Here is a 22,089-nt window from a genome sequence, read left to right as displayed (position 1 = left end):
TTAACGTAGTTCGCTGTTCGGTCGGGCAGTCGAGTAAAATTCTGTGCCCTGAATCCATTACGGATGCGCGGACGCGAAACGGCATCGATTCTCGAGTTTTAAGCGAACGAGCTCGAACGTCGCCAAAACGAACAACGATTGGCTCCCTTCGTTACGGTGGATTTCTACGCGAGAATTAATCGACCTCCTGTTTTTTCGCTCGGAGAAAGAAATCGATCCGCCGAAAACACCGGGGACGATACGCAGCCGTCCAACAGCTACCTAACTCGGAACGTCAGCCCGGATCGTAGTTACTCGAGGAACGTGCAACTTTTTTCATGGGAATATACATACTTGGCTTGATTGTACCGCGCGCACGGCCGAGTCGACTCAATTCCACCGAAGCAATTAACGGTGCGCTCGTACCGTGCCGAGTAGCACGCGGCGCGCTCGTTAAATCGAACGACCAAAATTCCCGAGGAAGCGTGTTGCGCTTTCCGTCCGCATCCCTTTCGAACGACGCCTATCGTTTCCGCTCGACGGTCAGCGCGGGGATGTCTACGACTCGAATTATCCAAAAAGCGAACCGACTTTTATTTCAGTCCTTGATCAACAAACCTGTCATCGTTGATAATCAGCCTCGAGCTTGGAAAAGATCAGTTTACTTATATTAACCCATTGCCATACAATTCAATTGATGATAAGATGAGTGAGACTTGTGATGAAGATTTCTAGATTAATTTAACAAAACTCAATGTGGTTCGTTTTCCACGGATCAAAGCAAGAAACTGTTTTGCTATTATCACTTTATTATCTTCAAATGAAATTTTTCGCTTAAAGTAGAACAGAAAATTTTGTTACGTTTTTTCCAAATTGTCGATAGTAAAATGCTGCTCGAGCTTAATAGCGGAAGTAAATAATACGCCAAGAGGTTAACCCTTTGTACTCTAGAAGCATCCCACTGAGAACACTCAATATTTTCTAATGAGATGCAGATGACATTTTCTGAAATTGACTTCTCAGGAAATCGTACTTACATTGAGGAAAACTATTTTCTTTTAATATCTAATATATTGATGCATTATACGAAGTTTAATATTAATTATCAAACTTCACAGTTTCGCTGTGTCAAAGCAATTGTCGACTGAGAGGCGACCCTGGAATGCAAAGGGTTAATTTTCTCTAACTCAGACATAGTTTCTTTGCGTAGCTCATTACGTTGCGATAAATAATACTCATCAAATTACCTTTCAGACTGATAATACCCAATTACCGTGAGAAACGTTGAAACCTGTAGGTGACCCCAATTTGCTGATCAAGGATGGTAGATCCACGAATCGATCGACGCTCGCGCGTCAAGGAAATTAGCGGCGGCATGACTCGCGGATGCTTTTGATTTCCGAGGCACGTGCGCGCGAAATAACCGCTAGACGACGCCATAAAAATTTACCGTTCCTGGACCTAACAATAAATTGCGTCGCCGCATCGTTCGCATTCAGATTTCTCCAGCGCCTCTCGACCGTGAAAACGGCGGGCCTGCACGAGGGAGTGCGGCGGCCGAACGATGTCATAAAATTGCTGCGAAACGCCGCGATCAAAGAAAAAGAGAAAAACGTTACGCCAATTTACCGGCGACGCTTTCCTCCGTTCAAGGTAATTGAAGGAAAGGATACCGAAGGTTAGCAATAATCGACAATTAACCCTTTGCACTCGGAAGTTTCTCGCTAGAAGTATTTAACATTTTTTGAGAAGACAAAGACGATATCCTTTGAAACTAACTCGAAGGGAAGTCACAAGTACATTGAGGAACAAAGGTATTTTATTCCAATATGTCACGTATCGAGGCATTATACAAAATTGAACATTAAATATCAGATTTTATAGTTTTCTTGCGTCAGATCAAGTGACTGAGAGTCTCCTCCCGAGTGCAAAGGGTTAATAATGCCGCAACTTGGAACAATACGATACAGAATTTGTAAATACATAAAAGACTAATAGATCATGGGGAAAAGTTATTTTAATCTGAATCTGTTCACACGTTGGAATTAGCGAAGATGAGAAGGCCGACGAAGCAGCAAAAGAAGCAGTCACCGATCTGAATACAGACGTACAAGAGCCTACACTCGGATGACCTGATAAAACACAGGAAGAAAAGAATATTGACGCACTGGCAAATAGAGTGGAACAACACAGGTCCCACACACATGAAACTCAGACAATGGCTTTCATATATTCAAACATCTAAATAAATTAATCAAGCTGGAACAGGTGGCATTGAACAGAATCAGAATCCGCCATACAAATCTCGCACTCGTACATTCTATCAAAAGATACAATACCCATCTGTAATGAACGTGCACAATTACTGTGGAACGCTTCTCCATTACGTCAAATACAATAATCTCTGTACCAAATGCAACACCAGCATGCTATTAAAGGAAGACCTGAACAAAGGCAAAGTAGGATATTTTATAAAATTTATAGAAGCTCACCTACCGAAGGAAATAATGTAAAGGAAACGATGATCGTTAATAACCACAGCAGTTAATGCGACAGTAACCCTTCGTGGATAACCCTTGAGATGTTTAGAAGCAATCGAAATCTGTTCCATAGAAAACTAAGTTAAATAAACTCTTAAGTACCGGAAAATAAAGTATGTACCGATCTTTTACTGTTCACATCATTCAATTCTTTGATCGCATCTTCCAATCCCAGACATGTAAACCTGATGTGGTCAATAACACGATACCTCAAAAGATTAACCTCTTGACCTACAATATCGTGTCAGACTCGCGACGAAAATTTTAAACTGAATTTGAGAAATCTAAGTATTATTTACTTGTTTTAAAAATAAATTAAATATTACTTTCCTATTATTAATCGTTAACCTTTGGAGTAAATGTGTAAGTTTATCATTCTTTTATAAGATTTTTTTTTCTTAATAAATCATCAACGTATTTGTATCGATCACATTTAGGAAATAAATCATAGGGCAAGGGGTTAAACACGATTTATCAGATGCTAGCTTTGTATACATGATTCTCACTAAGTTATAGTTGTTTTCAGCAAATATGTGAAAAATATTCAATATTGTAAGAACAATATTTTTATTAGAAACGATTTACTTTATGGAACAGTATTACACATGTATGAGTGATCCGTCTTATTACCTCACGCGAGCCATACGACCGTAGCGACAAAGTACTGTTGTCACGTCAGAGGTGACGTACGACCGTTAAGGGTTAAAAGAAACACTTTCCGGGTGCCGCGGAAGAAAACCGTTTTCGACGTCGGTTTCGAAAACACCACGGTCTCGCTACTTCTCGGCCTCGCGACCCGGCAACGGATCGATCCGCGGATACCGCGAATACATTATACTCTATTCCAGCTACCGACTATCTCTTTCGTTCTTCCTGCCTCTCCGTCCCTCCGAGCGCCACTGCGTTCCACAATGCTACCGGACAGCAATCTCGGGGCGTTTGCGGACACGCGCGACACTTTCCGCCGGCTGGAATCCCACGAGCGAGATACCCGTAATAAACGTCGCGGTAACAAAAATAAATGACGCAACAAAGAAACTTCGCGCCGGAGGCGAACGTAAAAAAAGCCGGATCCGATATTTTTATAGGCGATCGGTGGCCGGCAACGACGCAGCAAACCGCAGTGAAAATAGTGCCGCGAATATAAAGTGAAAATCGATGGTAGGCGTTGTCGGAACGCGGAGCCTTTAGCTCGGTTGTCGGAGCTCGCTTAGCGTATCCTCGCGAGCGGAGCGGAAGCTGTCATGTTATCGGAAAGCTATCGGCCCCGAAGACTCGGCTTTCGAGCGCGGCGGCCGAAATTGCGCTCGATTTAGGGACGGGCCCCGCTGCCGCCGCCATCGCCGCCGCCGTTGCTGCTGCGGGCTTGTCGAAGCCTTCGTGTAACCCTTTAAACTCACGGATATCTGGAAATTTGCGTACTTCCTGCGCCACCGAGTTGCCGCAGCCGCGGTCTACTCCGAGGATTTTCGGCAGATCCCTGCCGCGTGAAAAGATACGCGTCCCGAATTCCAGAGAGGAAATTCGCAACCGCGAAAGACGGCGCAGGGTTCGAGCACGTCGAAGATTGCCAGCTTATTTCGTCGTCCGCAGACGTCGAGTGCAAACGGGGGCCTGACGAAAACGAGAACGTGCCGATCTGATTTTGCGCGATGCCTACACGCGGCGTCTCCCGAAAACACGTGTCAACGATTCAACGCGTCGTCCCCAGCAATAGTTGCCGAGTGCGATTTATCGGTTGCGCTGCAACGCGTTTCTCGTTCGGCGTTCAATTATTCACTGAATGGAACGCATTTAAAGTACGTTTACGGCACAGTTTGATGGAAACCAGGGAAGTTGCGTGTCTAACGGACCGATGAAATATCTTTGTTCGGTCATTTCGACTTTTACGATCGTTACGATGAGTAAATTCTAAGGAATAATTGAAAATGTATATTTTTCGTATCGTTGGCCAAATACCGAACGCAGCTCTAACTGCCGCCTCGACGTGAATGCTTCTGTTGTAAAAGAAAAGAACGCGTTTCGCGTTTCGCTGCGATCGTCGCTCCGATCGACGTGTCCTGACGGGGCAGGACTTTCGAAAGCATCCCACACCCGCGGAAGAAAGCTCGTTTGTCGTTCAATGATCGCAAACAATCGTCGGTCGTTCCAGGAAAGAGCAGGCACTTTTGTTGGCAGAGCATCCTGGGCGAGGGGACGCCGCGACACGAGACGTCTTCCCTCGCTACCTTGTAGTTGTCCGCTTGGCAAGCATCGCTCTTCCACGGCCGATGCAAGAAAAAGAGGCGCTAGGTCTATCGACGCGGACAAACGATCGAGACCGAAGCCAAGCGAGAGAAGAATACCGAGATAAAAACCAAAAGCCAGTGCTCTGCCAATTGATCGAAAGCTGATTCCAGCGAACACCCCCGCAAAACATTAGCCGAACTCAGACGATCGAGAATCTTCGCGCGGTACTGATCGCGTCTATCGGCTTCTCGATCGTAGCGGATTTTGTGAACGACTAGGAATACTGTTTCACGAACGCACTTCAAACGAACTTCAAAGATCCAGCTGGATCCATTCGATAATTTTGAAATTGAAATTGGGTTACAGTGCGTGCGGTTGAGAACACGATCCACGGAGATCCGATGAGACGTCGAATATTTCGGACAGCGATGCGGAAGTCGGTGATCGGGTAGGCCTGTATCCCTTCCGATGCAAGGCAGAGGTTTCGCAAGAGGTAGACAATACGGATCAATTACCATTCCTCGATCCCGATTCGTCGTCGACAGGCACGGAAATGAAATTCGACTGCTTTGAAATTCCAAACGTTCCCGTTGGAAAGGAGGAGGATTCAGTCGATCAAAGCGACGTTGCCCGGCTGAATTTCCCCACGTTTCCTCTGTTCCATCTCCCGTGTCCTCCTCTTTGCTCCAGCGAGCTATCGTTATCGAGAAAATCGCGTTTCGCCGGTCCAGCGGACCACTCTTTTCCCCGACATCGTTTTCGTCCCGCAACGTACTCGCTCGGTCCCCGTTCGATCACGAAAGAAGCGCATCCCCTTGCGCTCGTCGGGTAGTTGTTTAGCGAATCGCGAGCATCACGGTTCGTTAACTTCATCGGGCAGATCCGGCGCGGAGGGACAGCCGGCCATCGAATAGGAAAACGGAAAAACACGACAACAATGCATTTCGCTTCGGCCGAGGGGTGAGTAGTCTGGCTCCCGTTCTCGAGCGCGGTCATTAGACGTCCGGGCTTTATGCGCTCGTGGCGTTCGTAAGCGCGCAAAACACGATGGAACGGACAATCCCGCGAAAATTTCGAACGTCTCCCCGCATTAATGCCGTGTCAACGGTGCCCGCGGCAAAAGAAATGAGCGTAATTTGCATAAAAATTCGCGGTCCGCCGGTTGTCATTATCGTTCCGGCCGCACCGGAAACGCACTCGACGTAAATGTTAACGAGAACCGAGATAGACGTGAAAGCACTTACTTGTTCCACCCAAACGTTCGTCGTCATGATCTGGTTCTTCAGGTTCTGAAAAAGAAAGCAGAAAGAAGAGAATGAAGATCGGATTTCCAGAGGGCACTCCGCGGTCTCGAGTGTTTCTAGTTACTGGAGGACGGATTTATTGGGTTTTCAAGATACCAAGGCTGATGGAAGGCGGAACGGAAGAGAAAGGAACCTCTCGGCCATCGAAAAACTCAGCGAATCATCTTAGCTGCGTGGAGCGACTGTACGCGGCGTCGGTCCGCCGTAGTTAGCTTGTAAACGCGGGATTAAAAACTTGCCCGCTGTCCCCGGGACAATCCTGTCGCTCGGGAACGCGCGATGAAAAATCGAATCGCGATCTCTCCTGTCACGCCGGAACGAGTACGGTCTTCCTCTTTGCTCCGGCGTGTCAGGGTATTTATCAGGAGCAAAGTTTCGACGCGATCGATTCGATAGGTGTGAAAAGCGTCGGTGTAACCGGTGGCGCAACCGAGTTCACTGACCTCGCGTAAATCAATGATACCGCCACGGTTAGAGATCGGTATCTCACGTTACGGCGGATCGATTCAGTTCACGCGCCGGTCGCGCAATGCTGATCGAGGTCATCGCAGATATCTGTAATTGTGCTTCGCGTTGCGCACGCATGCCGACCATCGCGAAATCCTTGACATTATCGCCGGTCGATATTCGGTTTCCACGAGTTCCGAAGGAGCTCCGCCGGTAATCGAGGCGGGAGGGGCATCTTAAATTAATACAACGGGCGAAGATCCTTCAACAAAGAGAAAATGAACGTTTACGTGTAATTGATCGATAACAATCGCGATGTTGAAAGCGCGATAACAAAGTACAAGGTAATAACGAATTACAGCTAAATTCGATTACAAAATGCGACGGACCAACAATCGGTTACTTCAAGTTAATTGCAGCCGTGCCGTTTAATCGGATTTACGGAGGGAATGATCGAGTCAGAGAAACCGTGGATCTCCCCGATATGAAGTAGGACGAGTCCGAATCTCGCGGACAATAGAGGACAAAATAATCGCGAACTTAATAAAAGCGAACCGTTGCTTTTTCCCTGAGAATTCATCGAGATCGCGCGAACGCTCCCGAGATCTCCCTCGCGGAGGAGACGAGCGTCGTCAAGAATGCGCCGAACAAATCCCTTGATCCTGCAATTAGATTCCAGTTTTCGACAAAGGTTTTCGTTGCTTGGCCCGCGAGGATTTACGGAGACGTCGCGCCGGTGCCTAAGATCCAGCGACGCGATCCGTGAATGCTCCCAGCTCTCCGGTTTCCCGGGGAAAACTGCAGCGCAGGACAGGAAATAAGAGGATAGACCGAGATAAGCCGTCGCGGAACAAAACCTACGACTGTTTTCGCAGAGGGGCGAGAGTTATGGTTCCGACGAGGATACCGTCACCTGGATTAGAAGCGACTATTCTCTGCCAGCGCCGCAATTACATTCGAGGATCTCGATTTTTTCTCCTTTTGTTTCCCATCGCTTCCCTCTCTCTCCCTTAGAAAATTTCAACGGGACCAAAGCATAAAGGAATCGTTCGCGATCTTTGAGTTCGGTCGGCCAAAGCGTGCCTGGCGAGATTCAAATTATTTCGCATCCAATGTCCGTCGCGCGTCAAAGGCGCAAAGCTTGTCTGACCACGCGCGGTGTATTCTACTGAGGTAACGCTGGCGCGCTCCGCTACAACGCCCAACGTGCACTGTGCATCTGGCGTAGACTTTGCGCCAGCTTCTTCCGTATCCTCTCGCCTAATGAAGACGACGTGATCAAAATAACAAGAGACAATAAGGAACGGGCAACGGATTTTTCTGTATTTATAGGGAATTTTGGAATTCGAAGTTGCGCAAATTGCACGCGACACGTATAAACATGAAATACTCAAAGTGCAGCTTACAATGCTTGCTAAAACGATTATTGTTAGACGATAGTGACTGATCGTATTGGTCTAGAGGCCGTAGGTCACGTAAATAATCACTGTCACTGAGAATAATAATACGTATACGATTACGTGAAAGAAATTACAGCACCAATCTCGTTCGTAGATCTACGAGTGCGTATATCTTCCCAATCAAGTATTTCCAGGCTTGAGTTTATATAAACCTTCATCTACTTGACCTCGGTAATACATACAAGTTTGGTCCTAGCGTTTTCTCTGTATATATAGAATCGCAAAAGTTCCAATTCGCGTGAAGATCCACAGTCTAATAATAAGTGTAAAGCAGCTTGAAATATTCAGCGGTCCCCGGGACACCGAACTGGTTTAAGTAAAGTGAGAAGGCAGCGCGAAACGGTCAGGTTATCTGAAAAACGTGCGGCGTGGAACGCGTTCGTTGGGCGCGTTCATTGGGTGACGATCTTAAACGGCGAGCCCGGGGGAAACACGAGCCGGCTGTTTACGTGTAAGCGGTCTAATGCTATGGAAATTGGATGTCGAAAGAAAACAGAGGGGTCTGCCGAGTCGAGCTATCTCCGGAGACGAACGAATTGAAGAATACGAGAGGAACGTGTTACGTACACGTGGTACGCTCGCACACAGTCGCCGCGATCTACTTTCCGCCCGTTACACCGTACCGCCTTCTACCTAGCCTTCCTCCTTCAGCCTCGGCTCTTCTTCTTCTGCTTCGCCTTCCCTGACACGCGTAATTTCAGTTTCACTTTCCCCGTCTCGGTCCGTTTTATTCGCAATTCGGCCCCTCTTAACCGCATTTCCTCGCTCCCACGGCCGTTATCTACCGCTTTGAATCGCCTCCCCATCTTCCCGATGCCGTTCCCGATCGGTGTCGTTCCCCTCGCAACACTTCTATCCATTTACCAGTTTACGTGGCGCATTCGGAACGGACGAGCACTCGCGTGTGCAACGAATTCACGTGGCCGCGCGCCGTAACGACACCTCCGAGAAATTTTCGAGCAGCCGTATCGACCGGAGCGGATCGCATCGGCCCGAGTCAGATCGAATCGAATCCAAATCGAGGAAAAAGGCTGAACACGGCCGCCCCGTGCCGGGCGGAACCATTCTTCCGAACCGTACTGTTTCTCCGCGCCACCTCCCCGGGGGCCGTGAGAAATTTTCAAGCAGCGAACGCCCGAATTCCTTCGGCTCCGGCTACAGAAATTATGCATCAGGATGTGCATAATGCATTCGTTCGTTCGAGCAGCCTCGAAAGCTTGGTCACTGCCGGAGAAAATATTCAAGAGGGGCGTGGCGCGGCCACTTGCCGGATAAAAGCTTGCCTTCGATAAAGTTTTAGCACGGACGTAATACGGTTACACGTAACGCGGGCTAATTTACCTGCGACGAGCGTCCCCCTGAATTCTATCGAACGCTGCCTCGGCCGGTCGCGTAAATGCATTTGCGCCCCGATGACGCAACTCTATCCGGGAACAAAGATGTTTTCGCGTATCCACGGAGAATTTCGATTCTCCGACGAGTCGGGCACGCTCGTTCAAAATGCGAATGTAAATTCCGACGGTTCTCGCGACGAGAGTCAAGAACAAACCCCTCCGGATCAAGGGGAAACGATATTTTCGACGTGTCAAGTATGTGGAAACACAGCTGGCAACTCATGTCGGACGACTCGATCGACGATCAATTTCGTCTGAATCTGAACTCAAATATTTCCGAGTGTAGGTTGTTTCGATATAGTTCAGAGAGTACCTGCAACGGTGCGAACATTCTACAAACACTAACACAGAAATAGTTTCCGTTCGACCGGAGGTATTCGCTGTTACGATATGAGGATGAAAGGTCCATCCTTCGAAGGCAGTTTGCAAGAGGTTGTTTCGCGAAAATTTGGAGACGACGAAAACGAACAAAATTCGTGCTTTGACCCTTCCGGTCGGAATTTTTCCGCGGGAACTGTGGTTCGCGCGTTTTCCGGTTAGTCGATAAGAATACCGGACGATCTCATCAGATTCGCCGTTTCTCCCGCTCGCGGAGGTTCCAACGGGAAACTAATTTAAACTCGAATTAGTTCGGTGACTTTTCTTCTCGGCGAAAGATAAAAGCGCGGCGGGGAGAAGGAAAGGGCAGAAATTGGTCACCCCTAGACGTAACGTGACGAGCCAGGTCGGAAGTTCCGTCGTATATCAGCTCGTGGTTTTCCTGATCGACCGCCTATCCGCAAGGACTAAGCGATTTTTGAACATCTCGTCGACAAGAACGGGAGTTCCAGACTACTGATAAAAAAGGCCGGCCAGCTGGTGCGAACCGAACTTTTTGTTCGGCTTTCCTTTCAGCCTTTTCCGCGGCGATGCCGCAATGTCACGGCGACGACACTACGCTCCCCACGCTCCCCGCTCGTATATTCGGGACTCGCGCCGTGCTTTGCCGTCAATTTATTCGGGACAAAAAATCTTTATTCGGCCGAAGATGAAACGGTTCGCATAAACGGTCACGTCGCAGCCTCGATAAGACGCGAAGCAGGCCGTTGACTCGCGAACGATCGGCAGCTGGACCTTTTTCGCGGTTTGGTCAGTAGTATACATTGATTTTGAACGGTTATTTACTCTTACAGGTGTAGAAAACACGTTGACTGCCGCGAAAACCTTCAGAGTTTTGTGTATCGCTAATTCTTTTGTAGGAGACATAAAACTACCGAAATGCTTACGTCAGACTGTCATCTACTTATTTACGCTATTAAACATTTTCATTCGACGTCAGTTATCCGATAAATTAACATTGTTTTCGAGTAATTCGGAAGCTCCGGTCACTAGTGACCGTGGGAATCAATGTGTTAACCCTTTGCATCGCAAAGGCGCCTCTTAATCGTCAATTGATTTGACACAAGAAAATTGTAAAGTTTGATATTTAGCCCATTGCGATCGATGTCGTCATAGCGGCGACATTTATCATATGTCGTCAAAATCGGTATCGCCAACATGGCAGCATTATTTTTGGGGGGGGGGGGGGGGGTACTGTGTTATTTTTCGATCGAGAGCTATTATAAGTACTTAATATTCTCTGCAGTATATATATTCAACAAAATACATTAACTTAAGAGAAATAATAATTAATAATAATAATAAAAAAATAACTTTAAAAATATATATTTGCTTCGACTAATTGGTATTACCGCCAGAAAAATGTGTCGATCGAAAAAAGTTAATATTAAACTTTGTACAATGGATCAATATGTGAAATATTGGAATAAAATAATTTTATTCCAATTAATTTAATAGTGAAATTAGTTTAAAAACCGTACGTATCTCATTAGAAAGTGTTGAGCATTTCCATTGAAACGCTTCTGCAGTGCAAAGGATTAATCTATCGAGTACATAAGATGCATAACATAATATATCTTTAATACTTTGACTGCCACGTCATCCAAATTCATGACACGATTTTTTGTATAAACTTAAACATTAATCTTCTTGGTAGCGTATCGATCGAACTGAATATTGTTGAATGTATAAGATATAAGATAGATACTAGAGCAATCGTTCTAAAGAATCTTGACCGTTTCATTTCCGCTTTATTAAGACAACTGTTCCGACCGCATAGAAGTTTCGATGGCTTTGTACTTGGCAGTCAAAGTGTTCAAGCAACCTTTACATATTATGTTTCAAAGCAATATTTTAACACTTAGCCAACCGAATGGGGAGATCTCCCTCTTTTCACTTAGCAACGTATTACCTTTTATTCTGTTTATCTTTTATTTTGTTATTTGGCAAGTCTTGAAGTGGGATTACTTGCAATTCATCAAATGCGGTTCTTGTTTTTACAAAACACAGTTTCTAACGGAATTAATTGAATGAGTTCAATTGATGATAATGGAGGAGGTTGTAGTTATAGTTCTTTTTAGGCGGTCGTCTAAGTGTTAAATGTTTGAAGATTTAATAAGCGGAGATGACCAATTTGATCAATGAGCTCACATTTTACTACGAACTCTGCAGTTATCGGTCCTTCCGGAAGAACAAGACCGCGCGACGCTTCATATCTTCGGCAGCGTGGAAGGTTCGATACTCGATATTAGAGAATTGACCGATGAAACGCAGTTCGCGCAGAATTTCAGCAAGTAATTTATCCGAGGATATTCTTGCATCTTGAATCGAGTTTCCACCTGCCAGTCGTTCGCGGAAAGTCGCATCCTGCCAGCAACGATTTCTATGCGCGTACGAGTGATAGCTCGCGGCCCGGTGAATCCGGAAACAGAAAATTCTTAAGACAGCTCGAGAAGAGCGGAAAAGAGGTGTGGGAGGCGTGCGTTGATCCGAGTACGGCACTCGACGAACACATCGCGGGAAGTGGTCGGTATAACGGTGTCAGCGAACTCGTTGAATCTAGGCTGAACAGCCTAGAGTTTTTCCGCGAAGGTATCGTGAAAACACGTCACCCGAGACACTTAATTGCTCGTTCCCAATTAACCGGCTCGGTTAACTGGATCGCGCGAGCGATGTCCTTTCCTGCCGTTCCAGGCGCTGCTTTCTCCCGGTGAAATTCAGGGGAGACGAATGGTTGGCGGTCGCTCGTCGGCCCTGGTTCGGCCGCAACCCGTTTCGAGACGGGCATTAATTCAGGTTTTTTTTCCTTTAATTCATGCCCTTGGCGCACTCGGTTATTCAATGGTTCGCCCGTCGAGGGCACTCCGCATTGCGCGCGTTCAACCCGGTTGATTATTCGCGTTGTGTTCCGCCGATCTCACGTACACACGTACAATTCGCCAGCATGATATCGGCGGACATTTGTTGCTCGCTACTCCCCGCTCGCGGCTCCTCGTACACGCTTGTTGATCCGTGCTTCACCGGGGGAAAGAATAACCGCGCGAGCTATTGGCGAGCAAAGCGTTCAACGGTGAAAATAATGAATTACACTCGAAAACGGTACCGCGGCGACAAAGGCTCCTGAAAAGTGCATTGTCCGCGTTCGCGAGCATTCGCCGCATTCTGGAGAGGAACGGGGCGGCCAAAGGGTTCCGCGATCTTATTCGGAAGACCGGCTTTGACGAACGGGAAAAGGAGAGGCGGCTTTATTTACGATTAGCGGAGCCTGCACTTGCGGAAAAGGAAAAGAGCGTCGGCCGCGGGTTCCGAGAAGCGTCGCCGGGCTGGCCGGATGCTCGAAGGATCGCGTGGATCGGGGATCGCGACGAGAGAGGGAGCTTCCGCCAGCTCGAGGCAACAAAGACAAATTAACCGGGCCAAGTAGAAAAGTTTTAATTGCATTCGGCCACCGAATCAGCCGGGTTCTTCGACGTCCTTCGCTCCTGACTCTCTCCTCGCTTTTGCCGAACCTCCTTTCTCCGTTCCCCGTTTTCAGCTCGGTCGACCGACCGCTCGTTGCTTTTTGTCCTCGGTTCGCTGGTCGGTCGTGCGCGTGCGACCAAGTTCGATTTCGTCTCAACGAAACGCCGAAGAAATAGAAACGGAACGAACGAAACTGGGAATCGATTCGGCACTGCTAACCATCCCTAAAGATAGAATCGATCGCGCCAACACTTCTTGAGCCACGAGCCGCGTCGAAGAAGAAAGTAACGAATGCTTAATGGTGGATTATTTTTATTCCCGGCCCAGTGGAGCGCCGCGCTAACGACTCTTCGGGGACTGAACTCGTTAAATGGATTTGCTTCGAGAAATACCGATTTCGTGATTTCCGTTCTTCCTTTCGACCTGCTCGCCGCTCGTTCCGGTTTTATTCTTTGTGCTACGTTCGAACGATCAATGGAAAGGGATACAGTTATATATATAGACTAGCAAGGAGTATAGTTTGCGACGGAGACCGAAACATACGATGGATGGACTGGTTTATGATGAAAGAAGGAGTAATTAATAAAACGCGGAGAAAATATTTTACGGTACGGTTGATTACATGTCAATGTATCTAAATGTCAAAGAACATTCGCCTTCCTGAAAGTGTTCCAGAGAAAAATTCCATCGTGCTACGAGTTCCGTTGAATTCGTTGCATAGCAACATGCGCTAATCCCGCAAATTACTCGCGGTGGACGCGCAAAGCAGGGTAACCATAAGCCAAGAGGAGGTAAATCCGGTGGCATCGGTTTCGCAGACTTCGCGCGAAAGAATCAATCGAGTTTGCTTAGGTCGCGTTCAAGACTACACAATTTCCACGAGGGACGAGGAAGATTACCACAGAATTTATGGGAACAGACAGAAATCCAATTAGTCCGGGAACACAGTCGGTCCTAAGAGGATATATTAGTTTGCTTCGGCATGGCTGAGCCTTCCTCCTTCAGGGCGCTCTTCCGCGTCTCTTAAAGAGGATCCATAAATCCATTTGGCAGGGCCAACTTCCCGGAGCGCTCTTGAAACTAGCGAATCGCTAAGTCGCTCGCCGTTCACGTGGCCAACTTTGACTGCGTTCCGTCAAGCATCCCGTCGCTTTGTTATCCTGTTTCATCGAATCCGCTGGCCGTTGACGAGCGCTCGGAACTCGTCAACGCGACTGGATCGACCGTTGCGTCGCCTAGCCGGATCCCGTTCGCTCGAACACGCGCAGCTTCGCGCCTGTGTAACGCGATCAACGATCGCGCGCCGACTCGATTGAGCAAAATTATAGATAACCGTTGAAGAAAGTGCGTCAAAGAACAACACTGCGGTTCAAATGCAACGAACAATGAGACGCGTTAACGGATGCTTGACGAGTTCCACTTGATTTCCGACAGATTACCGCGGTTGTCGATCGAGAGATATTGCATCCGACGGACGAAACGAACGATCGGTCGAGACGCGATAAAATTCGACGGTCTCGGTCGCATGATAAACAATTATCGTTCCGAGTGTTGGGGGAACGCGTTTCGGTGTTTAAATATCGGAAAAGCACTTTCGTCGGTGAACGGCGTTCAATCGGCGCCGACCGAATCACAACCTACTTCTATCCCTCGATTTCCAATATATCCTTTCCATCTGTCAGCGCTGCCATCGAATGAATCGACCAATTGCTTCGCCGAGTACCCATCCCTCCCCTGTCTCCGAAAACAATTGCGTCGCACACATTTTATTTCCACTCCCTTTATTATTTGCTATTCTTTCTCGTCTCGCGATCGGTTTAACTCGGTTACGATCACCTAGAGCCCGTCTCTCGCCCTCTTTATCCCTCTCTCTCGTCTCGACGCCCTCGCAGTTGCTCTTCCGAGGCTGTGCACCGGACGAGGCAGGGCAGCCAGCGGGGTTCGCGGCGAAATTGAAAATTTCCGGGCCGGCGAGCGTCTAACCGTAGCCCGGATCTTCGAATATTTCAAGGCAAACAAGATTCGCTAACCCGTATCGAGACCTCCCTATCGTTTCCCGCTTTGTTTCCGGTTCGAAATAGGCCGGCGCCAGCTCGAACGAGCACGGTTGCAATTTTTTCGACGTGGTTGTGGGGAAACGAGGCCGGTCCGAGTAAAAACGGCCGACCACGCCGGCGAAAAGGGCAAACGCTAACCGAGCGGCGACCGTTTTCGAAAGGAATATTTTTGTCCGAGCCGTTCCGCTGTAATTATTCGCTGGCGCCACCGGAAATTCAACCGTTTTATCGAGAGTCCTGCCGATCGATGAGCGCCGGGCAAAGTTCAAACCACCTTCGACGCCGTGCAAATTCTCGCGCGACTTTGCGCTCCTCGTTTCACGGACGCTGAGCATTTTAATCGATTTCCCGATTCAACGAATAAAATTAACTCTTCTGCTGTAAACATTGGGACACACGACGACGTCGGAAATATCAAAAACCCTTAGGACAGGAGATACAACCGGCAACGCGAAGAACAAGTCTCGGCGAGAACGAGGAAGACGCTGCCTTTAAAGTTACTATCAATTAACGCTACGACAACCGCAGCGTTCGAATCGGGAAACCGCTCTCCTACAGATGTTATCGCATTTACGAGGCTTTTACGTGTATTCGACGGGTTTCGCGCGCGCGCTTCCCAACCCCGTTACTTGCCGCTGCGGTTGAAAACGCGTGAAACTTGCTGCTACCTTCCCGAAAATCGTTCAATACGATGCCGGCTGCGCTTAATGACGCGCGACGTTCTCGAACTTCTGGTGTCGTTGCAGACACGTCGCGAGATCGGAAGTCGAGAAATCGCGAACGTCTTGGCCAACGGGAAACCGTTCGAACAAATCTTCGTGAACGACGGTATCGATCTTGAGCCATAAGTGCGACGAGATGCTCGTCGCACAGCGGATAGCCACAGATTCGAATACGCTGTTTAAATACTGGTAGTTCGTAGATCCTAGCCGCCAATATGAAAAAACTTCCAAGCGCCAGTAAAATTTGATGGCGGTCGCGCCCTATGTAGGCCGCGTTACGCTCGAGCGAGCGCTGCGGCCACTAATTAACCCGGTCTTTAATTACTACCGGCGCTTAGCATCTCGACCGCGGATGTTCGCAGCGTGAAATCGACTGGAATGATGTCGGTCGCGTTACTAAACTCTTCAGCCCTGTGACGACGCACAAAAGAATGCGCAGCGTTCCGACGGCAAAAACGAAACCACAGGGTGCTCCTTTAGGGAAGGAGGGGTTGCAGCGAACGATGAACCATCGAACGCTCGCCCAGGCTGGGAAAGAGTGGTTCGCGTAGCACGCCGCTAACCGTCTAGAGACCGCAAGAACGTTTCGTCTCCCGTCAAAGGCTCGTTTCTCGGATACGAGGAAACGGGAAAGGAGAAAGCGACAAAGCGGCACCGACGAGATCGAGGGATTAACGCGAAACAACTGGAAACAGAGGAGGTACCTGCGCCCCGCCTCCCGCGCGGAGACATCCGAAACGGACAGACGGGCGAAAGATACGTATCAATAATAACCGAGGACGGCGGCTGACGGAAAATCACGCCGCGTATCGATTCCCAACTCCGGGAACAGATTACCGACATGACTAACGAGGTTAACAATATAACCAGTCGCTGCGATCCCCGGCTCCGAGCTACGCGGCTGACAACGACGTCGCGGTTCCGCGCGCAAACATGCAAATGAAAAAAGTTTCGCCGCGAGAAGAAGTTTCCCCCGTTCGTTCGCTCGACTAGCTGGACTCGCTCGACTGTCGCGAGGGGGGAACTTGGGATAGGGGGAGAGAAGCCGCTGAAACGCGACGCGCCGATGCTTTCCACCCCTTCCTCCGAGCCGAGCAAGAAAAAAATCATCTCGAATTTCACGGGCTCGCGCACGATTGAATCGCGCGACTCCGTTCTCGACTACTTCGACTTATTCCTCGACGAATATCCTTCGTTGATAATTAAGTAGATAATTACCGTCGAGCGATTCGCCGGGAAGTATTGTCGAGAAGGTTTCCGGAGTACGCTTTCTCCCTCGCAAATTCGGAAATTACGTCCCCGTAGACGCGCCCTCTGCTCGCGGATGCGCGTTCGCGGCGCCAGCTTCCTTTCTCTCTTAGTCTCCGGTGGTGGTTTGTCCGTCTCCCTTCCTCGCAGCCGCCACCCCACCCTTTGCGCCGTAAATTCAAGGATGCAGCATCAGAATAACTGCAGTCGTGCGTTATTACCGCGATCAACCACCGCCTTTATCGTCCTTAACCATTAGTATTTAATCGAGCCGATCGTTGACCGCGCTCTGACGACTCTCGGCGCCGCTCGTCGCCGCTCGTCGCAGCTCGTCGCAGCTCGACGCCACGCCCGTTATTATTTCGCTGCGGGACACAGTTGTAAAAGCGGCGTGCAGCTGCAATAGCTGCCGCTGCCACTGCCGCCGGTTGGCCGGTCGCGGAGTCGTTGCAGCTGGGCGTGCAGCAGCCACGGTTCGATGACCCTCGGCTGGATTGCACCGGCGACGCTCTCGCGCATCGATACGCCTCCATATTCGCCCGACAAAAGTATCGTCGAAACGTCTGTCTTTCTCTTTTTCTCTCCTCTCCACCCCTCTGCCGCCATTCCGCGCCCATCCTTCCCCTTTTACCGTCTGCAAAAATGTTCCAGCACGTTCGGAGCGCGTTAGAAACGGGAACGAGCATGCCTACAGCTATTCTTCGAACGACCGAGGAGCGATAAGCGGATAAACGGTTCGATCGAGTATCGTTACGACTCGTGCGATCGGATAGTGAATGATAAGTCGGAGGCTCGAAGAGGAACCACGGATTTTTCATTGAACGATTAAAACAGAGAAACGCTTTGTCGAACGTCAACAATCTACTGAAAGCAACGACGAAAACGGGGTTCACTGGTGACGGTGCATCGCGCGCTCCCTACAAAACAATTCACCGGGAACAACGTCGAGGTTCCAAGGCAAAGTGATTTTTCGCGACAGCGAAGGTAGCGAAGGTGCACCCGAAAACGCGATTTCTCTCGACGAAGCGATCGCTAACGAAATATTTGTTAACAAATGGACGGGTTGGATGGATGGGTGAACGGTACCGTTTGGCGATCAGACGCGCGAAACAACGAAATTTGGCAAACGTTTGAAGCGCGTCGCATTTCAATACACCGCCGAACCTTTAATTCGCCGGCCGCGCGCGTCCATTCCCCGAACAAACATCGTGAATTCCGTCAAAGTGGGTTACTCCCTTGCCTTTTTTCGTCGCCTCCTTTTCTCCCAACGTATTTTCGTTCCGCGAATAGAATTCATGGGGCGTAAAAAAGTTTAGCAGGAACTGCATCGTTGAAAATCTTGTTAGCATCAACGTTATTTCGCTTTACTTCCACGGGAAAGTTCCACGCCCGCGTCGCGAAAACACACTCCACTCCGCTATTCACTCGGATTTCGTCGCAGTTTATCGTAGCGCTTAACCGTAACACAAAGGAGTTGCACCTCGACACTTAACCGTTATGCCGATAACAGTTCCCCGCTATTATACGATTGTTAACCGCGATTCAATGTCGCAGCCGTTCACCGTGGAATCTTCTCGAGGTAGTTCTACGGGACGTTAATACGTTGAATGCCGCGGGGGTCACCGATGATCGCCACTCAACTTCTCAGTGGCATCATCGTGATTACTGGTGAACGCCGATCGAATCGAGTGACCGTAATACGATCGATTAAACGATAACTGTCCCTACATATTTGAAAGTTAGTAACGGTGTAGCAGGATCATATTCGGGAAGAAAAACGTGCAAACAACTTGAACGACTCAATGACATAATTTGACATTATATCCTTTGAGTACGTGTATCTTTATCCGTGAAAGCTCTGACCGCTTAGACAGGACACGCGAAAATCGGCCAATCCACCTACGATACGGGTATCTTCGAGTTTTCAAGGTTCAATCGGAAATTAACGCCAACTCGAGAACCGAACGAAAAAAGAAAAATAAGAGGAACGAAAGAAAGAGAGAAAGAAAAACAGGATTGTACGATTCGAGCGAAACGGAGGCTATGGAAGCGGAGGTAGCGGAGGAGGTGCAGGAAGGGAGAGGACGCGGTGTTTCAGCCTCGAGGCAAGTTCGACGATGCACGAGCGAACAATTCCAGTCGATTGCACGGTCTCAATCGCAAACGGTGCTTGGACCACTCGTCCCCCTGCCCTCAACTCACCCTTTCGCCGCCCTTCTTGCTTTTTTCCTCTCTTCGCCTCTCCTCTTTTCCTTCTTGAAAGCCGGTTAATATCCAAGAGTAAACAAAACCATCGCTGCATCGGCTGGCTCAGTGAAATCAAATTATTATGATGAAAGAACGGTCGAGCACCCCTGGGCTGCTCGACACTTTTTAAAATTCATTAGCAAATTAACCCGCTGCCACCCTCTCACGGTTGAGAAGCACGCCGCCATCGCGCGCTCCGTGCGAGCGGCTCCTCCTCGATCCCGGCGAACCGGATCACGCTTCGTCCGGGAGAATCATCCACCACCGAGAGCTTCGCGAACGATTCCGGTTCGATTCTTCGAGTTTCCATCGGATCATCGCGTTCGACCGTAAGCCATCGATCCAGTTTCCTTTACGATTGTTCGAAACGTGTTTTGCGAAGAATACCGAACGCTTTGATTTGTATTTTATAGTCGTGTACTGTGTTCACTCGTTGAACGCCGCATGATTTCACGCGGCAAAATAAAAGTCGAAATAAAAGAAATATAATACTAACGACTTCATTGAACTGCGTTATTGTCGTTACGCTTTGTCCTGGCGAATGTCACGCATTAGGTAACGTTATTTATAATATAGAAATGCTTTCAAATAGTCACCGTTTAATGCAGTGAATGATAATAATTCGATTTGGTTGGGAGTCGTCGGTGACCGTTATAAGATTCAACGTGTTAACCACGGAACAACCGAGATTATTCATTCTATTCGATTCGCATAGCACGAACACGCGCCGCTAATAAGCTACATAACTATGCGTATTGCTTCCAAGTTCTAAGCTTCGATTTCCAGCGAAGAGCAGACGCTCCGAATAATTATTTAACAGCTTCGCGGTATGTTCTCCACTCTCGCGCTCCATATTAGGATGGAACAATCCATCCATATGCAGATTGTCGGCAGAACCCGCGGATTAGAATTTGGCATACATATGTAGATTGCATCTTGCCCGAAAGATGCAGTCGAGTCGTTTAATACAGAGCTGGACGGTAACGCGACGACTCGAATGTCATTTGTCCGGGACAGCGAGACGACAAGTGACGCGCGCGACACGCGAATACAATATTTTTCGCGTTCGGAACGCAACGAGAACCTCTTGAGGCTGCCAGCGACGGATAAAAGGAACGATTCGATGATTGGAATCGACACTGTCCTACCCGACAACAAAGCTGACCAATTACTCGCGCAACGTTCCGAATCGGCGAGGACTACTGGCCTGGAGCACGCTCGAATATTGCTGCAGCTGGCAATTCAGCGAAACGACAATTGATCGCGTTGCATCGTGCAAGAAGCGCGTTCAGCATTGGACCGCGAATCCTGTCGTGAATCGACTTCATTCATGCGACGACTGGCTTTGGTTAAATAATGACTGTGAAGACGCATACTAGCCTGACTGGTGATTGAGTTTAGAAATATCAGCACGATTCGAGAAGTATCGCAAGCAGGGATGGATTCTTAACGCATTAAATATCCTTTCTTCAACTCCCATAGATAATATTCCGTTATGCGTTACCTTATTGGAAACAATTACGACGCGGAATCGTGTATATTCGTTAAAACTGAGTATTCAACCGATTTCCGTTTCATTATTTTTTCAAGAATCCGATACGTGCAACTTGATCGTCAGTATTTCGAGTCGATCCGCACGATTCAGAGAACTCGTAAACGATATTCGTCCGTATCCACGATACGCCTGGAAACACGATCGTACCGGTATTCCGAAAAATAGAGTAGCAGAGCCCATTGGTGCACGTCCATCGGATAAGTAGTTCGTGGAAACCGTCCAAACAGCCGACATGGAATATAAATGAGGCATAGCTAATTTAACGGAAGTCGCCGGTACAGGCATCGATGCGCTGGCCCGATACGCGAGTCGGGGAGATTCGTTATCAAATATAAGCGAGTCCCGCAACAATGCGCCAGCTTGACCAGAATGCGAACTTCGAGCCCACCGACGTCTATTATCGACTTCGGGTTATTCAAGCTATTCGCTCAAAGGAGTAGTTAACCCCTTTCCGCGTCGATCCTCGGGGCGAGCAAAGTTCCGACAATCGAGTCCTCTGCTCCCGGGAACAGGGAACACGATAACGCGAACTGAGAACGCGTTTCGGTATTCGCGTGCTCCAGCGATTAAGAGTCGCATCTACTGCGAGCGTAGAACGTGGTAACGTATCGACCTGCGCAGTTAAAATAAGATTGACGTCGAGTATAAACAATTCGTAACGTAGGTATAAGTCGTTTATAATTATTCCCAATACCGTTCACCTCCGTTACAAAGGAATATATAATATAACATTACCAATCGGTTTTGAGAACGAATAGTGATAGATTTCTTCTTTGATAATAGCTTCGAATGTAGGGCAATTACTCTCGTGCAATGAGGCATTGATCTCCCTTTACAATCCTACCCTGCAATAACACCTGTTATAGTATTAGTTGTATCAGTTATTAGTACACTGATGTGAATGTTGCTGAGTAAGTCAAATAACAGGCTGTGAAATCTTATTATAGTTTATGCTCTTCGATGTATTTGTACAGGAGGGACTTAGTATCAGTATTAAGGGATTTAGTATCAGTAAATTAAATAAAATTGAATTAAATTAAATTGAATACTGAATGAAACTGAATATT

General features: G+C 48.2%; 1 protein-coding gene across 2 annotated transcripts in view; it reads right to left on the bottom strand.

The window, feature by feature from the left end:
* Nucleotides 1–22,089, bottom strand: part of nAChRalpha1 (nicotinic acetylcholine receptor alpha1) — a 104,225-nt gene that overhangs the window by 32,626 nt on the left and 49,510 nt on the right. For both annotated transcript variants that reach the window (XM_031990825.2, XM_076366389.1), the window contains one exon: nt 5,993–6,037. In XM_031990825.2, coding sequence (XP_031846685.1) covers nt 5,993–6,037 — 45 coding nt within the window. The remainder of the gene's footprint in view (nt 1–5,992; nt 6,038–22,089) is intronic.

This window comes from Nomia melanderi, chromosome 3 (assembly GCF_051020985.1).
Source record: "Nomia melanderi isolate GNS246 chromosome 3, iyNomMela1, whole genome shotgun sequence".
Classification (NCBI taxonomy): domain Eukaryota; kingdom Metazoa; phylum Arthropoda; class Insecta; order Hymenoptera; family Halictidae; genus Nomia; species Nomia melanderi.
This window is presented reverse-complemented; position numbering and strand designations above follow the sequence as displayed.